Below are 19,716 nucleotides of genomic sequence, written 5' to 3' on the forward strand. Positions count from 1 at the left end.
CTGATATTTTATGAATTTTGAATTTTTGGCTCTTCTGTTTCTTGTGGTTTCTTACTTTTGTTTGAGGGAGACTTTATTTCTTTAACTATCTTAGCTTACTGTTTGGTATAATCTTGGTGTAGGTATTTGATTTTTTTGAGAATAAAGAGAGGAAATAAGTTACCCATTTATTTTAGTCTTTTCAGTAATTAAAATTTCTCATTATGTAAATGAGGTTCTTAATCTCTATCCATTAATGAGAAATTAAATTTTAAGCTGCTGCACTCAAAGACAAAATAACATGGAAATAATTTTTTTCTGTGAAGATTCTGATGTATCTTTTCCTAATATTATCTGTGTGTAATGAATATATATATGCACATCAAATGAATGGAATCACAATTTATGATTTTTACCCCTAATATAAATATCCTTATTGTTAAAGAATCATAAGGAAGGATTTCCAACAGAACATGCAAAATTATTTCTGGAAGATGATTTTCACTTTTTACATATCTGTAGCAGTGTGTACATTTCCTGCTATTCTTGGGAAACTTTATTTACCTTATTTTTCATAGTTGTTAAGCCTAACATGTCAAGTCTTTCATACTGATCACTTTATTATTTAATCCCTTTCTTCTTTCCTAGGTGAGTGTTGGGTCTTGCTTGATAATTGTAGATATATTTGAAGACTTTTACATCTTCAACTTATATAATGGCAGTTTTATTAATTTTTTATGCTAGTTCCTTTCTCCAGTATTACCATTCTATGTGGCATAAGCAGAAAATGAGTTATTTTTGTGCTGTTCACAGAGGATGGAAAAACCATTTGAATTTTAAACTAGTGTTTTATATATTTTCTTGCATCAGAGTAATACTTAAAAGCACCACTTAATTCTATAATCACACAAGCATATCTCCTTTAGACTTTAAAACTTGCCTTTTAAAATTAATTTTAAAATGGACTCTTTTTGTAGCATCTTGAACTAGTGTTTTATAATGAAATCTTTTCATTAAGCTTAAAAATGTATATTACTGTGACATCCCAGAAGTGAATATTTGTTTTTACTCGTGAGGAGTACATTTTGTATCCTTGGAACAAATGTGAATTATGTAGCTGAAAAAATCCCACTTTCTCCCCCCTGCTCTTATTTTCATTTTCAAAATTTTAGTGTTCAGTGTAGGCTTGCATAATTCTACCAGTTTAGTATAATTTACGAATACTTATCTTCTTAGCATGTTTTCCTAAGTAGGGAACATCATTGCTTCCTGTAGTAGAAATATTTCTAATCCAAATGTATTCATGCAACTTTTCTTCTAAGTCTCCTGGTTCCTCAAATTTGGAGCCTGATGACGGAAAGAAAACAGGTAATTTCAGCCCTTAGAATCCCCAGTAACCGGCGACAGTTGCGCGGATTTTTGGGTATGGCTGGGTTTTGTAGGATTTGGATTCCTAATTTTGGACTAATAGCAAAACCTTTATATGATGCTCTCAAAGGCCTGGACTCTGAACCTTTGTCTTGGACTCCGGAATGTCAAAAGGCTTTTGATGAAATAAAAGTAAAGTTAATTTCAGTACCAGCATTAGGGCTTCCGGATCAGAGGAAGCCATTCAGACTTTATGTACATGAGAGACAGGGGGTTGCCCTAGGAGTGTTGATCCAATTGTTGGGACCAGAAATGCAGCCCGTCGCATATCTGTCCAAACAATTGGACCACACCACTAAGGGATGGCCTCCATGTTTGCGTGCTGTAGCTGCCACTTGTGTCCTCCTACACGAGGCAGAGAAGTTTACATTGGGTCAGCCCATCACTGTGTGTGTGCCACATCAGGTCTTGACATTGCTGGAGCAGAAAGGTGGACTTTGGTTAACCGCTGGGTGAATGGGAAAATATCAAGCAGCTCTGTTGGACAATCCTAATGTGAAACTGCAGGTTTCTAGTTCCCTGAATCCTGCCACACTGCTTCCAAGCAATGCAGACAGACTTGAGGATGACACTTTAATCCATAACTGTTTAGAAACTATAGACACAGTGTATGCCAGCCGACCAGATCTAACGGACCAGCCTCTGCCGGATCCAGAGTGGGAGCTATTTACAGATGGCAGCAGCTTTATGGATCAAGGCCGTCGATGTGCTGGATATGCAGTGGTGACGCTCCAGAACACTGTGGAAGCCAAGGCTCTTCCGGCAGGTACATCAGCGCAGAAAGCCGAATTAATAGCCCTGACCCGTGCCTTGGAACTCTCAAAAGGTAAAAGAGTCAATATATTTACTGACTCAAAATACTCTTTTATAATTCTCCACATGCATGGGGCCATTTGGAAGGAGCGGGGACTTCTTACAGCTAGCAACAAGGATGTCAAACACCCATTAGAAATCCTGGCCTTGTTAAAGGCAGTAGCTTTACCATCAGCTGTCGCTGTGATGCACTGTCCTGGCCACCAAAAGGGTGGGTCTGACTTGGCAAAGGGCAACAGGGCAGCTGGTCGGGCAGCTAAGTCCACTGCCCGTTCTGCCCTCCAGGGTGCACTCATCCCTCTTGTGGACCTGACTCAGTATGCTCCTGAATACACCGAGCGGGATGAGGAGAGAGCTCGTGCATGGGGATTTACTGAGTTTGACCCCAGCTCCACTTGGAGAGTAAACTCCCATGGGATGATACTCCTCCCGGAGGCCCTGGTTTATCTGGTGCTAAAACATCTTCACGAAGGATCCCACTATGGGAGAGATGCCTTATTAGAAACTGTGCGCCCATATTTGAAGGGACCATATTTACATAGAATAGCACAACGGATCACCCAAGGTTGTCAACTATGTGCCAGGAATAACCCCAAGACTGACTCCCACCCTAAAGCCATTGGGGTTCAATACCGAGGCAAGTGCCCTTTTGAGGACTGGCAGGTGGACTTTACACAAATGCCTAGAACAACAGGCAACTTCAAATACCTGTTGGTTTTTGTGGATACGTTCTCGGGATGGGTGGAAGCATTTCCCACAAAGAGGGAAAAAGCTTCCGAGGTTGCAAAACAGCTGCTGAAGGAGATAATTCCTCGCTTTGGGTTGCCGGATTCTATCCAGAGTGATAATGGGCCAGCATTTGTCTCTGATGTTACTCATGCAGTAAGCAGTGCGTTACAAATCAACTGGAAATTGCATGCTGCATGGAGACCGCAGTCTTCTGGACAAACGGAGAAAATGAACCACACCTTAAAAAAAACCTTGGCAAAACTGTGCCAGGAAACACAGCTTCGTTGGGACCAGGTACTATCCCTTGCCCTCCTCCGCATAAGAGTGGCACCTAGAAGTGGGCTACAATTAAGCCCCTTTGAGATTGTGTTTGGAAGACCCTTCCAGGCCTCAGTTCTGAAAGCCAGTCCGGAAATAGCTCAAAATTGCCGGATCACACAATATGTGAAACACATCCAGGAGGTTCTGGCAGTAATTCATAACTTTGCAAACTCAAGGATCTCTATGCCTCCTAATCAACCATTGCATCCCTTCAAACCTGGAAATCAGGTCTTACTGAAGACCTGGCAGAGTGGGGATGCCCAAAACCAGCTGTCAGAAAAATGGACTGGTCCATATGACGTTTTGCTAAGCACACATACTTCTCTGAAACTTGCAAGTATAAAACCCTGGGTACATCATTCCAGAGGTAAGAAAGCACCAGAAGGAACTGACCCAGAGACGAAGTCCCATTGGTCTTGTGAACCCATTGAAGACTTGAGATATTTGTTTAAGAAACAAAAAAAACCTTGAATGTTACTGACTTCTTTTCCAGTTATTGTTGCAGGATACCCAAGAACTCGTTTTTTTTTTTTCCTGAAGAAACCCTGAGGGGGAAAAAAAAAACTAACATGCTCTAACCAATCTCTTCCTTTCAAAGTTTAGGAAATGTAAAATAACATCTAGGATCATGCATATGCTGACAGTATTTTTTTACATAAAAAGGTTTTTAATCCTGATTTTGTTATTTCCTATCAACTTTTGTTTTTTTTTACTTTGAAGTTTTTTTTTTTTCTGCTTGTTTTTTTTTATTGTTACTTTGGCCTATCAGACAAACTGCAGTTGCATGGAATATCCCACGCGTGATGAATGGTAACTAAAGAGCTCTTTGTGTCTATATGTTGTCTGTCTGTATGTCCTTGTGTCTAACCGTCTTGACCACAGGTAATTGACAAATTGGTATACATGGTGCCCATCGACGTTAGAAAGAAAAAAAAGAGTCTCCAGTTATGAAAAAAAAAAAAAGTTATGGTTTAATTGTCAACATTGTCCTACTAAACTAAGCCGGTGCCTTCATAGAGATTGAATATTGTTTCTGTTAATTTTCTGATATTTATGGCAAAACTTCCCAAAAATCTAAATTCAAGTACAAATTTGGTAGCCTGTCATTTGGCTAATGCAAGGAAATTTTGTGGAACCTCAGTAGAGCTCCTGATACACTCCACAAAGTTTCTCCCTTTCCTCCTGGGAAAGGCATTAAATAAATTTGTTCTATTTGACTTACCTAATGAAGTAACACTGGAAGGGAAACATTGTCACTTAAGGAAATGGTAAAACTTTGGTATGTACAGAAATGTTAACAGTGGTTTTCTAAAATGTGTATAAAAAAACCTCTCAGTATCTGGTATGTATGTAAATTGTCAATGGTGATTGTCACCTTGTAATATTGTATAATTCAATTGTTTCACATCTACAAAAATTGTTTCTGGAAATATAGGAAAAAAAGGTCTCAACAGATTCCTATTGATGGAACTGTTGAGAGTAAAAAACTTGCCTACAAAGGACTAAATAAACCTGGAAATACACCTAACATTTACTAAGTGTTCTTTGACATAATACTGGTAATTTTTATGCATTCTGTCCTGAATCCACAAAGTTTTTGTTTTGTTTTGTTTTGTTTTGTTTTGTTTTGTTTTGAGTAACCAAAATCTGCAGCAAGGTTGCAATTTTTTTCCAGCAAAGCTAACTTGTCACATTTTCTCTCCCCTTGATACCAACACGGCATACAAATAGTGGTAGTAATTTTTGCTACTTATCTTAGAGACTGTTTTTGCATAACTTCCATAAAAATTTTGTCTGTTTTAACAAAAAATTGAACGTGAGTTTAATTGTGTGGCTTTGTGTGAAGTTCTTCTAAAAAGTTTAAAAAAAGCTAAACCAAAAAGAGAAAAACCTGTTTGCCTTGTTTGTAGGGTTCCAGAGACCTCCAAAGAAGGTAAGGAAACTTGCCTCCATTGACAGAACTGGACAACCCGGCCAACAAAAAATGCCCTGGTACCCTCAAAAAGAGAAAAGCCCAGGTGGAGTCTAATGAGACCAACTTTATACCTGAAGCCTACATCGACTGGATGCCACCGATTCGCTCTGATCCTGTGTGGAGTATTTCAACAAAGCCAGCTAAAAATTGCTGTTAGTTATTTTCTGCCCTGTGATTTTATACAAAAATAGGAAAAATAGTTTAAAAGTAAATTTAGTTTGCAAACTTTTGCTATACTGTTAAATGTTTGGGATCAAGGTTAAGAAAATTTGTGTTTTACATCAGTTGAACCATTTTAAAATTTTTTTTTCCTGTGATTTTTACATATCTACTGTCTTGTTTTGGCTAATGCCTTCAGATGTTTTTTTTTTTTTTTTTTTTTTTTTTTGGCTTAAACTGATAAACTATTTTTCCTGGAGTAAAGGACTTTTACTTTCCACAATGGACAAATACCTAAAGAAACTGGTTTTCTTTCACACTGAAACCTAAAAAAAATGTTCATCTGAAACTGCATCCCAACCTCCATATATTTGATCTTCATCACCATGAAAATGGTGGCAAAAAGTGTAAGGGGGGAATTGCTAGGGGGAAAAGGATGTCCCAAAGCTAATTCCATACAGGCTTTGTGGACTCCACCCCCACCCCAGGTCAAAGACAAAGACACTGGGAACTTCAAATCCCATCACCACCAAAGGGAAGGTGGCTGGGACCTGAGGGTGGGGTTAAGCAGCCAGGTGGATATAAAAGGCAGACACGTGGGCTTTGGGGGGACCCATTTTGGCTCTCCGCCAGCTTGCAGCGTCCGAGCGTCCGGCCAGCTCTGAGAGTGACTTTGGGTTTCCAGGTCGTCGGATCGGGTAGGACGCATTAAAGACTTTATTTCCCTATTTTCTCCCTGAGTTGTACATTTTCCTTATTTCCTTTCCTCTTGTAAATAAACTTTTTATTAACCTTTTTGTGTGTGTCTGTAATAGAGTATTCATAAGTCCCTTTAAAGCGCGTGGGTGAGGACCCACAGCCAGGAACCTGTTTAATATCGGGGTTGCTCTATAACAATTGTCCCTAAGATTTTCCTCTATCCTGACTCTTTGTAATTTACTTTGACATCTGTTTTTGCCATTCTAGCAGATAGCACTCCTGAAACCCCAAGAAGCAGCCAAAATCTTGGTTTTCAATCTTCCTTGAAATCATCAATTCAGTCACTCACCAAACAATATTTTTGCTTGCTTACCATTTTTGATATCTTATTACTGTAACTTACTTTCTCACTATAATTCTGAAATACTTTTCTCGTTTGCTTCCCTTATATCGTCTTCACAATGCCAACAGTAACTTTACTAACCTATATTTGCACTGATGTAACACCATTGTTTATTTAATCCATACTTGTACTTGAAGGGAAAGTTCATATGCTCACATGACACTTGACTTTTTTTGGTTTGTCTCTGATTCTCTACTTTTATTTTTCCATCCCACTCCCAATAACTGAGTTCCTGTGTTACCACATTACCCTGATAGTGTTGTTGACTCTCTTGCTTTGTATGTCATTATTTTGCTCCTATCACCTTTCGAGAATACTCTCACTCCCTTCTCCCTGAATTTGTTGTATATTGCAAGATACAACCCTATCCTGTCAGCTGTTCCTGAGCTTTCCAGGTACAACTAACTGTGCTCTCCTTTGTGCCCTGGTTGTACTTTATTCACCTCAGTTGAAGAACTAGTGAATTAACACTTTTCTGTTCTTAATTTTCTTCATGTATTTCTACCCTAACTGAAATATTGGGGAGAATTTGTCTTTTATTTATATTTCCAGCTTTTTCCAGGCAGGGCTGGTGCCTATACTTCAGTATAGTAAATGTTGTGGTCTTACTGATAGATTAGTTCAGTGAGTAAGCATATGAATGAATGGTTGTTTTCTGAAGTTGGGTTTTTGTTTTGCCTTTACAGGAAGAAGCAACAAAGCCAGCAGTTGGAAATGAAGAAAAGGGTAATGATATTATTGATATTGCTCCACAAGAGCACATAAATAATTACAATTTGGCTTATGTTGATGGAGCACACAAAAATAATAGAAGTGGTGAGTGACTATTTATTAATATATTTCTATCCTTAAATGGTGGTATAAACAAAACTAAAGTTTCTCGATCGAAATGAGATATCCACTTCTTTCTATTTTTTTGAAGCAACATTGTTTTACAGCATGGTTTGTGTTTTAGAGGTACAGCGTCTCCCCCTTTAGGTGTTGTCTCTACGCCACATCCCCACCAAAGCCCCCATAGTCCTCTGGGCTCCCATCCCACTTTGGTCTTGCCCCTTCCCCTCTCCCCCTCTAGTAGCCTCAGTAATAAAGTCAGCTTCCTAGGTTTTGTTATTGGTTTGACTTTATCTGACCCTTTGGTTTGTTTCTCTGTTGCCACATATGAGTGACACCATTCAGTATTTGCCTTTATTCTTCTGTCTTATTTTTTCTGAAAGATGTATTTATTTATGCATGCAAGAACTGGGGTACAGGCCAGAGATGTGGGGGGTGAGAGGATTCACAAGAGACAAAGTGGGGAACAGAACAGGTAGACTGACTGAAATACACTGCTGAGGAGAGCAGTGGGCGAGTCAGGAGAGGTCTCCCGCACCATGTGGGTAGCTCCCTGGCCGGGGATCGAACTCATGCTGCAGCAGCTGCAGATAGCTTCATAGGTTGTGTCTTAACCCCTTGTGCCACCAGGGAGGCCCCTGTCTTATTTTGCTTTGCTAATTCCCTACAGCTCCATCCATGGTATCTCAAATGGCAAGAGTTTATCTCTTCTTAATAGCCCAGTTGTATTCTATTGCACATATATACTATATATCCTGATCTTCTCATCTGTTTTTGGGCACTTAGTTTCCATAGCTTGGTTGTTGTCAATAGTGCTGCAATAAGGAGTGCGTGTGTCCCTTCAAATTAGTATTTTTCTGTTCTTTGGATAGTCACCTAGGAGTGGAATTATTGGGTCATATGGTACATCCATTTTTAATATTTTGAGAAACTTCCAAACTATATTCCATAGGGGATGGACGGACCAGTTTACATTCCCATCAACAGTGTATAAGGGTTCCTTTACTCCACATCCTCACCAATGCTTGTTTCTGGGTTTTGAGATACATATATATGTGTGTGTGTGTGTGTGTGTGTGTGTGTGTATATTATATATATATATATATGTGTGTGTGTGTATATATATATATATTTATATATATATCTCCTTGCTTGTAATTCATCTGCTCAGATTTTCTTGTTTCTTTGCTGTTCAGCCTGGGATGGTTGTATATTTCCAAGAATTTATCCATCTCCTCTAGGGTATTCAGCTTACCAGCATACAGGAATGTTCATAGTAAACTCTTATGATTCTCTGAATCTCTAAGATGTTTGTTATAAGTTCTCTTCTTTCATTTCTGGTCCTATTTGAATTCTCCCTTCTTTCCTTTGTGAGCCTATTTACAGGTTTGCCTATTTTGTTTATTGTTTCAAAGTACCAACTTTTGGTTTCGTTAATCTTTGGGACTGTCATTTTGACTTTAACTTGATTTATTTCTGCCCTAATTTTTATTATTTCCTTCTTTCTATTGGCTTTTTTTTTCTTGTTTTTTTTTTTTTTCTAGTTCCTTACAGTGAACGGTAAGATTATTTGATCTTTTGTTCATTTTATATATGTGGGCCTGTGTTGCTATATGCTATATTCTTCCCTCTTCATACTGCTTTTGCTGTGTCCCATAGGTTCTTAAAGGTTTTTCCTCATTTTTGTCTCAAGGTATTTTTTAATTTATCTTCGATTTCTTCATTAATCCAGTAGTTACTCAGTAGTGTATTATTCAGTCTCCACATCCACATATTAGAGGTTTTTTTCCTCCCTTCATTTTTGATTGACTTCTAGTTTGATACCATTGTTGTCAGAGGAGAAGCTTGGTATGATTTCAGTTTTTATGAATTTGTCGATACTTGTCTTGTGACCCACTCTGTGGTCAATCCCAGAGAATGTCCCATGTGCACTTGAGAAGAATATGTATTGAGCTTTTGGGAGGGTGGGGTGCACTGCCCTACAAAAGTCTTTTAAGCCCATATGGTCTAATTCTTTATTTAAGGCTACGGTGTCCTTACTTTTTGTGTGGTTAATCTGCCCATTGGTAAAAGGAAATGTTGAAGCCCCAGACATGAATGTGTTTTTTTGCAAAGTCTATATTTGATAGTGATTACCTTATATATTTTGATGCTCCTTGGTTTGGTGAGTATAATATTGATGAGTATTATGACTTCCCGATGTGTTTTTTCCTGAAATCATTTATTGTGTTTATCCCTGTCTCTTCATGTTTTTCAGCTGGAGATCTATTTAATCTGCTATTGTCCCATTTGCTTGTGGGATTGTTTCCCAACTCTTTAGTCTGAGCCTGGAGAAAGCAAAAAGTTAGATTCTGTTTTCTAATCTAATCAGTCACCCTGTGCCTTTTTGAGCTCTGTACTTGACAGGAATAATGATCTTGCATGTCTTTGGTTAGGCTCTCGAGTGTTCTTTCTCTGTGGTGTAGTGTTCCTCTGAGAACTTAGGTTGCTGCTTGTAGTGTTTTTTCACCTCCCTGTTATTTGCTTTCTAAATATTAAGGCTACAGAGCTTCTACATTTCCAGTTGATGGCACTGTATGTCAGGGAGAAGTAAAATGTAGCTGGGTCATCAGTGAGTCGGGGCGGGGCTGAGGGGGGGGTCCCGAAGGAGTCCGTCACTAGTGATAGTTGTGCATGTGGGCTGGGCTTATGCCTATGTTACCTCCATTTGTACATAACCCCTAAGGGTGTGTTCCTCCTTCTGAGTCAACCAGTCAATATCTATTTCCTTTAAGTATTTTTCTTTTGCTTTCTTTCTTCATAAGTATACCAGCTTTTTCTTCCTGAAATTTCTTCAACCTTCTGAAATTCCTTTCTGCTATAATATTTTATGGAAATATTCATAAACGTAGACTTTTTTTTTTTAAAGATTTATTTTTATTTATTTATTTATACAAGCACTGGGCACAGTCAGAAGCGTGGGAGGGTGAGAGAATTCACCAGAGCCAGAGCGGGGAACAGAACAGGCAGAAGGACCGAAGTACACTGCTGAGGGGAGCAGCGGGCGGCAGGAGAGGTCTGCGCGCCATGTGGGACCCTCCTCCAGTGGCCGGGGAGCAGCCGGGGATCGAACCGGCGCTGCAGAGGCTGCGGGCAGCTTCTCAACCCAGCGCTCAACCGCTGCGCCACTGGGGAGGCCCTAAACGTAGACTTTTTAAAAATAATTCATAGTAATAGACATTGTCCTTAATGTATCTGTACCTATGTTTTATAGATATGATGTCAGCATTAGGATTAGGAGAAGAGGAAGATACAGAATCACCTTGGGATTCCGAGGTACTGTCTTCTATTAATTTTTTTCCCACTGTAAGCATTGAATGACATTAAAACATAAAAGACTCTGATTTGACTTTATTTTCTCATCTCTGTATTTTCCCATTAAATTATTTCATTGTAGATTTAATATATAATTAATAACATGCCAAATTTAATACTACTTCATAGTACAATTCTGCTAATTGGCAAGAGTGAAATTTTATCATACAGGAATCTAAGAAGTAGAATAAAAATAACAAATTAAACACAAAGGATGTAGTAGGGGAAAGTATATTAAGAAAAGAACAGAAATTCATGAAATTGAAAAACATGTACTAGAAAAAATAATTTTTAATAATATTGTTAAATATCTAGCAAAACTGATCTTAAAAAACAAGTGAAAATAAAAATCATCCATATCTAGTTCACACACTTTTTTTTTAATTTTAACATTTATCATTTTTTACATTTTTTTAGACCATATTTTCTTCCCCCCACCCCCTCAGATTTAGTCCCCATAGACTCTCCTTCCCCAAGGCACCCATGTACCATCACCACAGTCCCCTGTGCTCCTCCCTCCCTCCCTCTCACCCCACCTCTCTCCTCCTCCCCTGCAGTATGTCTCTGATTTATAATTGTCTGCACACAAACACTTTTAAAGGGAGATAAGGTGCAACTTTGTGACATTAAATTTGAAAATTTAGGTGAAATGTACAAACCATTGTGGGGGAAAATAGGAAATCTGAGTAGTCTATTTTCTGTTAAAGATGTTTAAATTGTAATAAAACGGGAATGACAAAAATTCTCCCCACAAAGAAAATCCCAGGTCCAGAGAGGTCAAAAATAAAATCTCCAGATATTTCATCTAGACTTATTGGTATCTCAAACAAAATCTTCCTTCAAATAGAGAAAATGGGAAAACTTATAATTTATTTTATGAGTCCAGCATAACACTGTTATAAAACCTTGTTCAGGACATTTAAGAAAAGAAACCTTAAAGTCCAATTTGTCTCATATGCTGAGATGCAAAAATCCTCAAGAAAATAACCTCCCAAATTTAGGTTTATTCTGTGAAGGATTGCAGTGTGGCTTTGACATATCAAATAATGTTATCTTCTACATGAATAGCACAAAGAGATAAAATACAGTAGTCTTGAAGATGCAGAAAAAAACATTTGATAAAATGCAATATATATTTTTCACTTTAAAATAAATCCTGTAGGAAAATAGTTTTCATTGGAGACTTCTTTCATCTATACAATAATCTATAAGAAAGGGCATATTTTATGATAAAATGATAAAAGCATTTGCCCTGCATTTGAGAATGGGAGAACAGTGCCTCAAGTCACCCACCATTCCTGTTCAACACTACTGGAGGTGGTGTCACTGAGCCATCCCCCAGAAACTGGAACATTTCAGGATCTGGCATTAGCTCTGTATCTGTGATGTTACTGTACCTGCATCAACCAGGAACATCACTCTTGTCCACTGCAGAACTTCTGCTTATACTGACTTTTTGTCCATTGATGTCTTCTTTTCTCCTGTGTTTTCTATTTTATTTTCTGTTTCATGTCAGCTCACCTGCACTACCACTAACTCACATTCTACCTGTAGTTCACAATCAAACTCCATAGAAAGGATTTATACCATCATACTGGAAAGTGATTGAGTATTATCTTGAAAGGCAGAATATTTGCATTCCATACAACCCAGGAATTTTACTCCTGAGTGTGCCATGAGGAGAATTTTGTACCTTTATATAAGGAGCAATTAGAAGCTGTGGCAGCACAGAGCACAGATTATTTTCTGTTATGGGATGTGACAGATTTGTAACAGAATAGATTAATTAATCTGTTATAGAAGATTAATACAATTAAGCACACAACGATGAAAATAAACACACAGAAACAATTTGCCATTTATCTATGAAAAGAACAGAAATGCATTTAAAATATGGGAAGTAATTTCATTTTAAGCTTTAGTTGTTAGATATATCACACAAATAACCAATGTTACCTTAATAAAAATAAATTTACAAAACATTGCCAAATTAGAGAGAAAAGGATTACTTTGTCCCCATGTTGAGCTAAAGTAAGATGCATGCAACATTTTAAAACTTACATTCTTCCAAATCCTTGTTTTCCAAAATGAAGTAAGCTCTACAGTGTTCTTTCTTTTTCTTTTTTTTTTTTTTTTAAAGATTTATTTGTTTATTTATACAAGCACTGGGTACAGTCAGAAGCACGGGAGGGTGAGAGAATTCACCAGAGCCAGAGCGGGGAGCAGAACAGGCAGATGGACCGAAGTACACTGCTGAGGGGAGCAGCAGGCTCTGCAAGAGAGGTCTGTTGCGCCATGTGGGACCCTTGCCGGCGGCCAGGGATCGAATTGGCGCAGCAGTAGAGGCTGCGGGCAGCTTCGCAGCCCAGTGCTCAACCACTGAAGCATCAGGGAGGCCCTACAGTGTTCTTTTTTATAGGGAACAAGACATGCACCAAAGTTTTTTATGCCAAGTATGTTTTAACACTAAAAGAATGTCTATTATTACAGATAGTTTAAATTTATAACAAGTATACTCATTAAAGAATTTGTTTAAATATATATATTTTTAAATATTCTTTTATCTTGTTGAGGAATGAAAATTAAAGGTAAGTGTTTTATAGAAATATGCTGGCAAATTAGTATTTTGTCAATGAAAACACTCCTATCTTCTTTGCTCAGTTTACTAAGTCAATTGCCAAATAAAGATGAAAGATAGAATTGACCTAGAAAGCATAGATGAGGTTTTCAATTTAAGTGTTTTAGATTTTAATACATGCTTCTCTTTGTTTTTTAAGTTTAAAAATGTTTAAGCTAGGAAATTCAAATGTTTTCTTAGAGATTAGGAAATTTTCTCCCACTCATTATTTATTAATATCAAATTTAACAGAGTATTTCTGAGAGTCTTCCACAGAAATATGTTGATCATTTATCTGGAGCTGCAGACCAAAGAGGAAAAAATATGTTAACTGGAAAAGTAGATGGTAAGAAATTTATTTTTAAAGGGGTCATTTGACTGCATGTTGAGTTAAAATAAGAATAGCGATGTATTCTAATAGCCAAAGATAATCACCTAATAAATGCATACTAAGGTAAAAGAGAAGTGAAAAGGAAATAAGTTTTGTTTTCTTATCAGGTGTCAACAACAGATTACATTGAAAGGCTTTTCTTCTAAAGGGGTGTTAGTGTACTTTAAGATACTCTGAGAGCTAGGAAAATTAGGAAATAAAGAAGAAGAAAAGTGGGGGTGAAGAATGAATGAGAAAGGCAGAGAGTGGAGATAGGGGCTAAATGAAGGAAAGAGAATTGGGTGTATATATAGAGGGAGGTGTTAAAAAAAAATGGCATCATTTCTCCAAAGTCTGTGCACACTTTGTAACTGTATGTCACATGTTGGTAATTCTCAAAAATACGTCAAACTTTTTCGTTATTTTAATGTCTATTATGGTGATGTATGATTTGTAATCTTTGATGTGACTGTTGTAATGTGAGTGTTATATATGGCCTGTGTCCATAAAGGCGTTGAACTTACTCAATAAATATATGTATTAACCAGAAAAAAAAAAAAAGGAAGAGCAGAGTGTTCAAACTTGGGGAGAATGTAAGGTGAGTTCCCAGTACCAAAACTCATGGAGAAGCAGGACAAAATCTCCCCATTCTTACTGCTTTCCTCATTGTTGGGAAGACATTAAAGATTGAGATCATTTAATGCTATGTTTTATTTTCCATGGGTGAGCATCATGGATGTGGCCAACTATAAATGTGTATGCTTAAATGTTAAGTAAAATGTTGCTACCTCATAGGATAGGATCATCTAGGACAAAATAAGAGAATTGAAGAGAGGAGGGTAGAGTCAGTTATGGAAAGATTAAGGAAGCAATAGCCTGATTAAAAAAAAATTCATTGCAAAGTTCATGACCTCTAATGCAGTTTCAGTTTTGAGGAAGTGATAGTGAGGAACTTGAAACTAGATTTTAAAAGGATGAGTTACGGTAAAATAAATGTGACAGCAGACTCAGTATAGATTACAGTTTCTCAAATGTTAATGCATCACTTGGGTAACTTGTTAAAAATACACATTCTGAGTGTTGTGGTGGAAATCTGCATTTCTAACAGGCTCTCAGGTGATACCATTGTTGCTTTTCCTTAGACCTTGCTTTGAGTTGCCAGGGTGTAAACTTCTCTTTAGAGAATTCTGGAAGAAGAGTCACTGGATAGCTCAAGATATAAAAGGATTAAGGAAAGCACTTCGTTTTTATTTCTGAACATGTTTATAGTCAGAGGGAAACAGATGAAGAATTAAAACTATAGATAAAAGATATTGCTGCTAAGCAAAGAGAAAAGAGAAGTGGTGAGGATAATATGTAATACATAAATTATGTATAGTCATATATATGACTAGATACTATATACATATATATGAGTACACACACACACACATATAATCCATGTAAAAGGTGAAGATCAAGACCACAGATCTAGAGATTTCTTTTGAAGAGGAAGGAGGATAGTGAAGGGCAGGAGGGAGGAAAAATGGTTAACTTGGTAGTTTTAGAGTTGATGAAACTTGAGAGAACTCAGTTTAGATGACTTCAGTGTATTTGCACTCAAAAAAAATTTTATCATTGCTTCTCCAGATGGTACTGGAAGCAGGAGAGTGTGCTGGAGTTGGGGTAAACCTTAGCCACTAATTTACCTCCTAATAACTATCAGACATCAAAAAATACATGTGGTTTCCTGCTATGAGTGAGACCATCCGGTATTTTTTCTTTTTCTTTCTGGCTTATTTCGCTGAGCGTGATCCCTTCCAGCTCCATCCATGTTGCTGCAAATTGCATGTGTTTATCTTTTTTGAATGCTGAGTAATATTCCATGGTATATATGTACCACATCTTCTTGATCCAGTCATCTATTTTGGGGCATCTAGAAAACTTAAATAAGGGACCAGGAAAATGAATAACTATAAGAAAGTGAAAATCAAAATCAACAAAAAACTATGAACCAGAGACACTCTATGGGGGGTAGAGGGCGGGAGGGGAGGGATTGGGGTCAAAAAAAGGGGTTGCAATTGTATGGGGAATATAAAAATAAAATTTATTATAAAAAAAATACATGTGGTGATTGGTGCCACGTATATTTTTCAAATTAATGAAGTTAATTTGAATATAGTAGTAGCCTTGACTTTTTTTCTTTGATAGTTATTTTTTTTTATAACTTTCATAAAAATCCTTTAAAGAGTATCATGATATAGCAAGCCAAATTCATTTTGGAAATGAAAGAAATTAAAGAATTTTTCCCCCTACATAGTAGTAATACTGTTATTTTCAGTAAACCTTACACTGATTTTGAAATATAAAGATTTAAGATATCTGATAATTTTCTTGCAATTAATTTTTTTCTTTTGATAACCATATTTTAGAATTGAAATTTTATATACATTATTTCTTAGATGTATTTTATATACCTTCTTGCATGAGCGGATCAACAAATTTTAAGATGTCTGAAGTAGAGGATACAAGAAATGTAGGCATTCCAGTAGCCCAGCTGGGTATGGAAAAATGTGAATATTTTTATTAACTATTATTCTACAAGTGTATAACCATGCTGATCAATTCATAACACTCTCTCTAAAGAGTGACAAATTATGCAATCAATTGAACTGTCATCACAGCTGTGTACTTCCTAAATTATAAGATAAATTGAAGATATGATAAGAATATAATATATATGGTATGAGAATGATAATATGAAATATGATAAGTACTTGTAGTATAATGGTTTACCTGATTCTGATGTCTTGCACTAAATACATGCTGTTTCATTCTACCATCAGCTCTCACGTTTATCCTCTCAGCGTCATGGTTTTTTCTTGTGATTAAATAACACTTTTTCCCCATCAATCAGCATGTTCACACTGAGATATTGATACTTTTCTATTTTAGTTATAATCATTTGAAACTTAACCTTAAGTTCTGAAATATTAACTGCATGTTTTGTTAAACCTATAGTCTTGTTCTTCATTCAGTGTTATTCTGGGCTCACATTTCTGCCTGTGGCTGTCCTAACCTAAAGCCAACCAACCAAAGCCTGATGTGATCATTTCCAAAGCCCAGCATGAGGATTCAGCTTGATACTAACTCTGCCTGAATGTCTTGCTGGCTTTCATATTTACATATGACTGATCATGTGTCCCTTTTGCTTTCCAGATTCTCCTAAAAAATACCATCACTTGAAGGTAGTAACTTTAATTTTTTCATTATGAATTATTAACTATAGGTTGTATGAAATGCACATTATTAATCATCTTGTTTCAAAACCCGTTCAGCCTACCATTGAAGTGAAAGATGTTGTTCCTAAAAATGCAGTAGGAGTGAAAGATGTGCAAACATCTCAATCAGGTAAGTTTTGCAGCACAGATTTAACATTTTAGTCTTTTCTACTGCACTTTGCTCTGGCATTCTCAACTTCTGATGATTGATGCCTTCTTCATCCTGGTATTTTAGACAAATATGTGTCCTTCTGTGTGCTTCTCTCACTGTCTTGCTATAGCCTTGAATACTCTTCTCCTCTCCTGCCCCTACCCCTTTGAGTCTGGCCAACCAACTTTTTAGGTCTCATTTCAGGGATTATCTCTAAAAAGCCATGATCTCAAATAATAGCTATTGAGCAAAATAAATAGTTTCTTTATATAAGGATAATCCAAGAGATTAATCCCCATAGTGTAAGAACAGAGGGGATAGACATGTAAAGAAATAAATTGCAGTTCAAGTGATGAAGATACAAAAGAAAAATCTGTACAGTGCTATGTAGCCACAAGGAAAGAGACATCTATTTATCTGGGAAAAGTGTCATAATCAAGGAGGACTTAACATAGCAAGCTGAATCTAAAAAGATGCAAAAGAATTTGTCAGAATAATACAGGAAAACATTTCCAATTATGGAAAGCTGTGCACTGATAAAGGCAGAAAAATCAACAGTGATTTTGGAAACGATGAATAATATTGCAGTTAAAGCTTCATGTGCTATTTAATAGTGTGACTTTATTGGTTAGTAATGTATACTTTAAAATTGTGTTTCATATATAGTTTTTCCCCTTGATGTTGAATGGGTAAATTTGTGAGTGAGTGAACCCTTGAGCTGTTTGTACCTGGAATCAAATTTTCCCAGATGATCTTGAAGTTTTAGATAGTTAGAAATAATTTCTTTTTTTTTTTTTAAAGATTTATTTATTTATTTATTTATACAAGCACTGGGTACAGTCAGAAGTGCAGGAGGGTGAGAGAATTCACCAGAGCCAGAGCAGGGAGCAGAACAGGCAGAAGGACCGAAGTACACTGCTGAGGGGAGCAGCGGGCGGCAGGAGAGGTCTGCACACCATGTGGGACCCTCACCCGGCAGCCGGGGATCGAACTGGCATTGCAGAGGCTGCGGGCAGCTTCTCAACCCAGCGCTCAACCTCTGTGCCACCAGGGAGGCCCAGAAATAATTTCTTTACGAAGCCAACATTCAGTTAAACATTAAGCTTAACTTGAACTTTATTTTATTTATTTATTTATTTATTTATTTATAGAGGCATGTTTTATTTATTTATTTATTATTTTATTTGTTTGTTTTGTTTATACATGCACTGGGTACAGTCAGAAGCGCGGGAGGGTGAGAGAATTCACCAGAGCCAGAGCGGGGAGCAGAGCAGGCAGAAGGACCAAAGTACACTGCTGAGGGGAGCAGCGGGCGGCAGGAGAGGTCTGCGCGCCATGTGGGACCCTCCTCTGGTGGCCGGGGAGCAGCCGGGGATCGAACCGGTGCCGCAGAGGCTGCGGGCAGCTTCGCAACCCGGCGCTCAACCACTGCGCTACCGGGGAGGCCCTTAACTTGAACTTTAAATAAAATGTTACGTTGTGTTTTTGCCTAAGCATTCTAAGTAGTTCATTTTAACAACATATATAGATTTGTCAGAAGAACCAGACTTAGAAATGACATCAGAGGAAGGTCAAGAAAGGCTTGATGGAAGTGAAAATGACCACCCACTGGTATGTAGAAATTTATACTTAATTTCTGGTTTAATATTGTTTTCTGTGCTTTAAACATAGCGTAATACAAATCAAATTATTTTTGGACTAGTTTTTTAGACTTAATAGATCATAATTTAACGTTTAGTTTTGAAAATATTTGTGCTTGTTGAAAACTTAAAATGTTTTTAGAATCTAGTAACTTTATCCTTGGAATTGAGAGAAAAAATTCCTGAATATTGCTTGCTTCTTGCATTTTTATAACTTCCCTACATGATTAACAAGGTAGAAATCCAGTGCTGAAACATGATAATCCGTTGAAATTATGAACAGTGAAACAGTGATGTCCATTGAGTTGGAAAAATGTAAAAGGAATAATCATTCCCACTGATTCAAAATTTGCAGTTTCATATTGCCAGTCGCCAACATCAAGGTGAAAGACTTATTCTCCTGTGATCTCTATGCAATTGACTTAGAGTCTAATTTCAAACAGTATATGGGGTCAGAAAAAGAAAAATACCGGATGGTCTCACTCATAGCAGTAATCTAGAAAACTTAAATAAGGGACCAGGAAAATGAATAACTATAAGAAAGTGAAAATCAAAATCAACAAAAAACTATCAACCAGAGACACTCTCTAGGGGTGGGGGGCGGGGAGGGAAGGGATTGGGGTCAAAATAAGGGGGGTTGCAATTGTATGGGGAATATAAAAATAAAATTTATTAAAAAATAATAAAAAATAATAAAATAATTATGTGCCCAAAATGCAAAACAATATCATAGAAGGTGATGCTGGATAATTTTTTAAATGATGTGTCATATGTTTAAAGAGTTTATTTTCGGGCCTCCCCGGTGGCGCAGCGGTTGAGCGCTGGGTTGCGAAGCTGCCCGCGACCTCTGCGGTGCCGGTTCGATCCCCTGCTGCTCCCCGGCCACCAGAGGAGGGTCCCACATGGCGCGCAGACCTCTCCTGCCGCCCGCTGCTCCCCTCAGCAGTGTACTTCCGTCCTTCTGCCTGCTCTGCTCCCTGCTCTGGC

The 19,716-nt window shown here is 37.4% G+C and overlaps 1 protein-coding gene across 1 annotated transcript in view; it reads left to right on the forward strand.

Annotated features, from left to right (window-relative positions):
- The window catches only part of LOC119244417 (ankyrin repeat domain-containing protein 26-like), a gene marked incomplete at its 5' end in the record, with an annotated part of 48,519 nt that overhangs the window by 24,900 nt on the left and 3,903 nt on the right, over positions 1-19,716 (forward strand). The window contains 7 exons of the mRNA XM_054695460.1: positions 7,193-7,322; positions 10,591-10,652; positions 13,561-13,654; positions 16,120-16,218; positions 16,877-16,905; positions 16,996-17,068; positions 18,618-18,700. Coding sequence (XP_054551435.1) covers positions 7,193-7,322; positions 10,591-10,652; positions 13,561-13,654; positions 16,120-16,218; positions 16,877-16,905; positions 16,996-17,068; positions 18,618-18,700 — 570 coding nt within the window. The remainder of the gene's footprint in view (positions 1-7,192; positions 7,323-10,590; positions 10,653-13,560; positions 13,655-16,119; positions 16,219-16,876; positions 16,906-16,995; positions 17,069-18,617; positions 18,701-19,716) is intronic.

The sequence above is a fragment of the Talpa occidentalis genome, unplaced genomic scaffold, assembly GCF_014898055.3.
Source record: "Talpa occidentalis isolate TD23 unplaced genomic scaffold, MPIMG_talOcc4v2.1 talOcc4.14, whole genome shotgun sequence".
Taxonomy (NCBI): domain Eukaryota; kingdom Metazoa; phylum Chordata; class Mammalia; order Eulipotyphla; family Talpidae; genus Talpa; species Talpa occidentalis.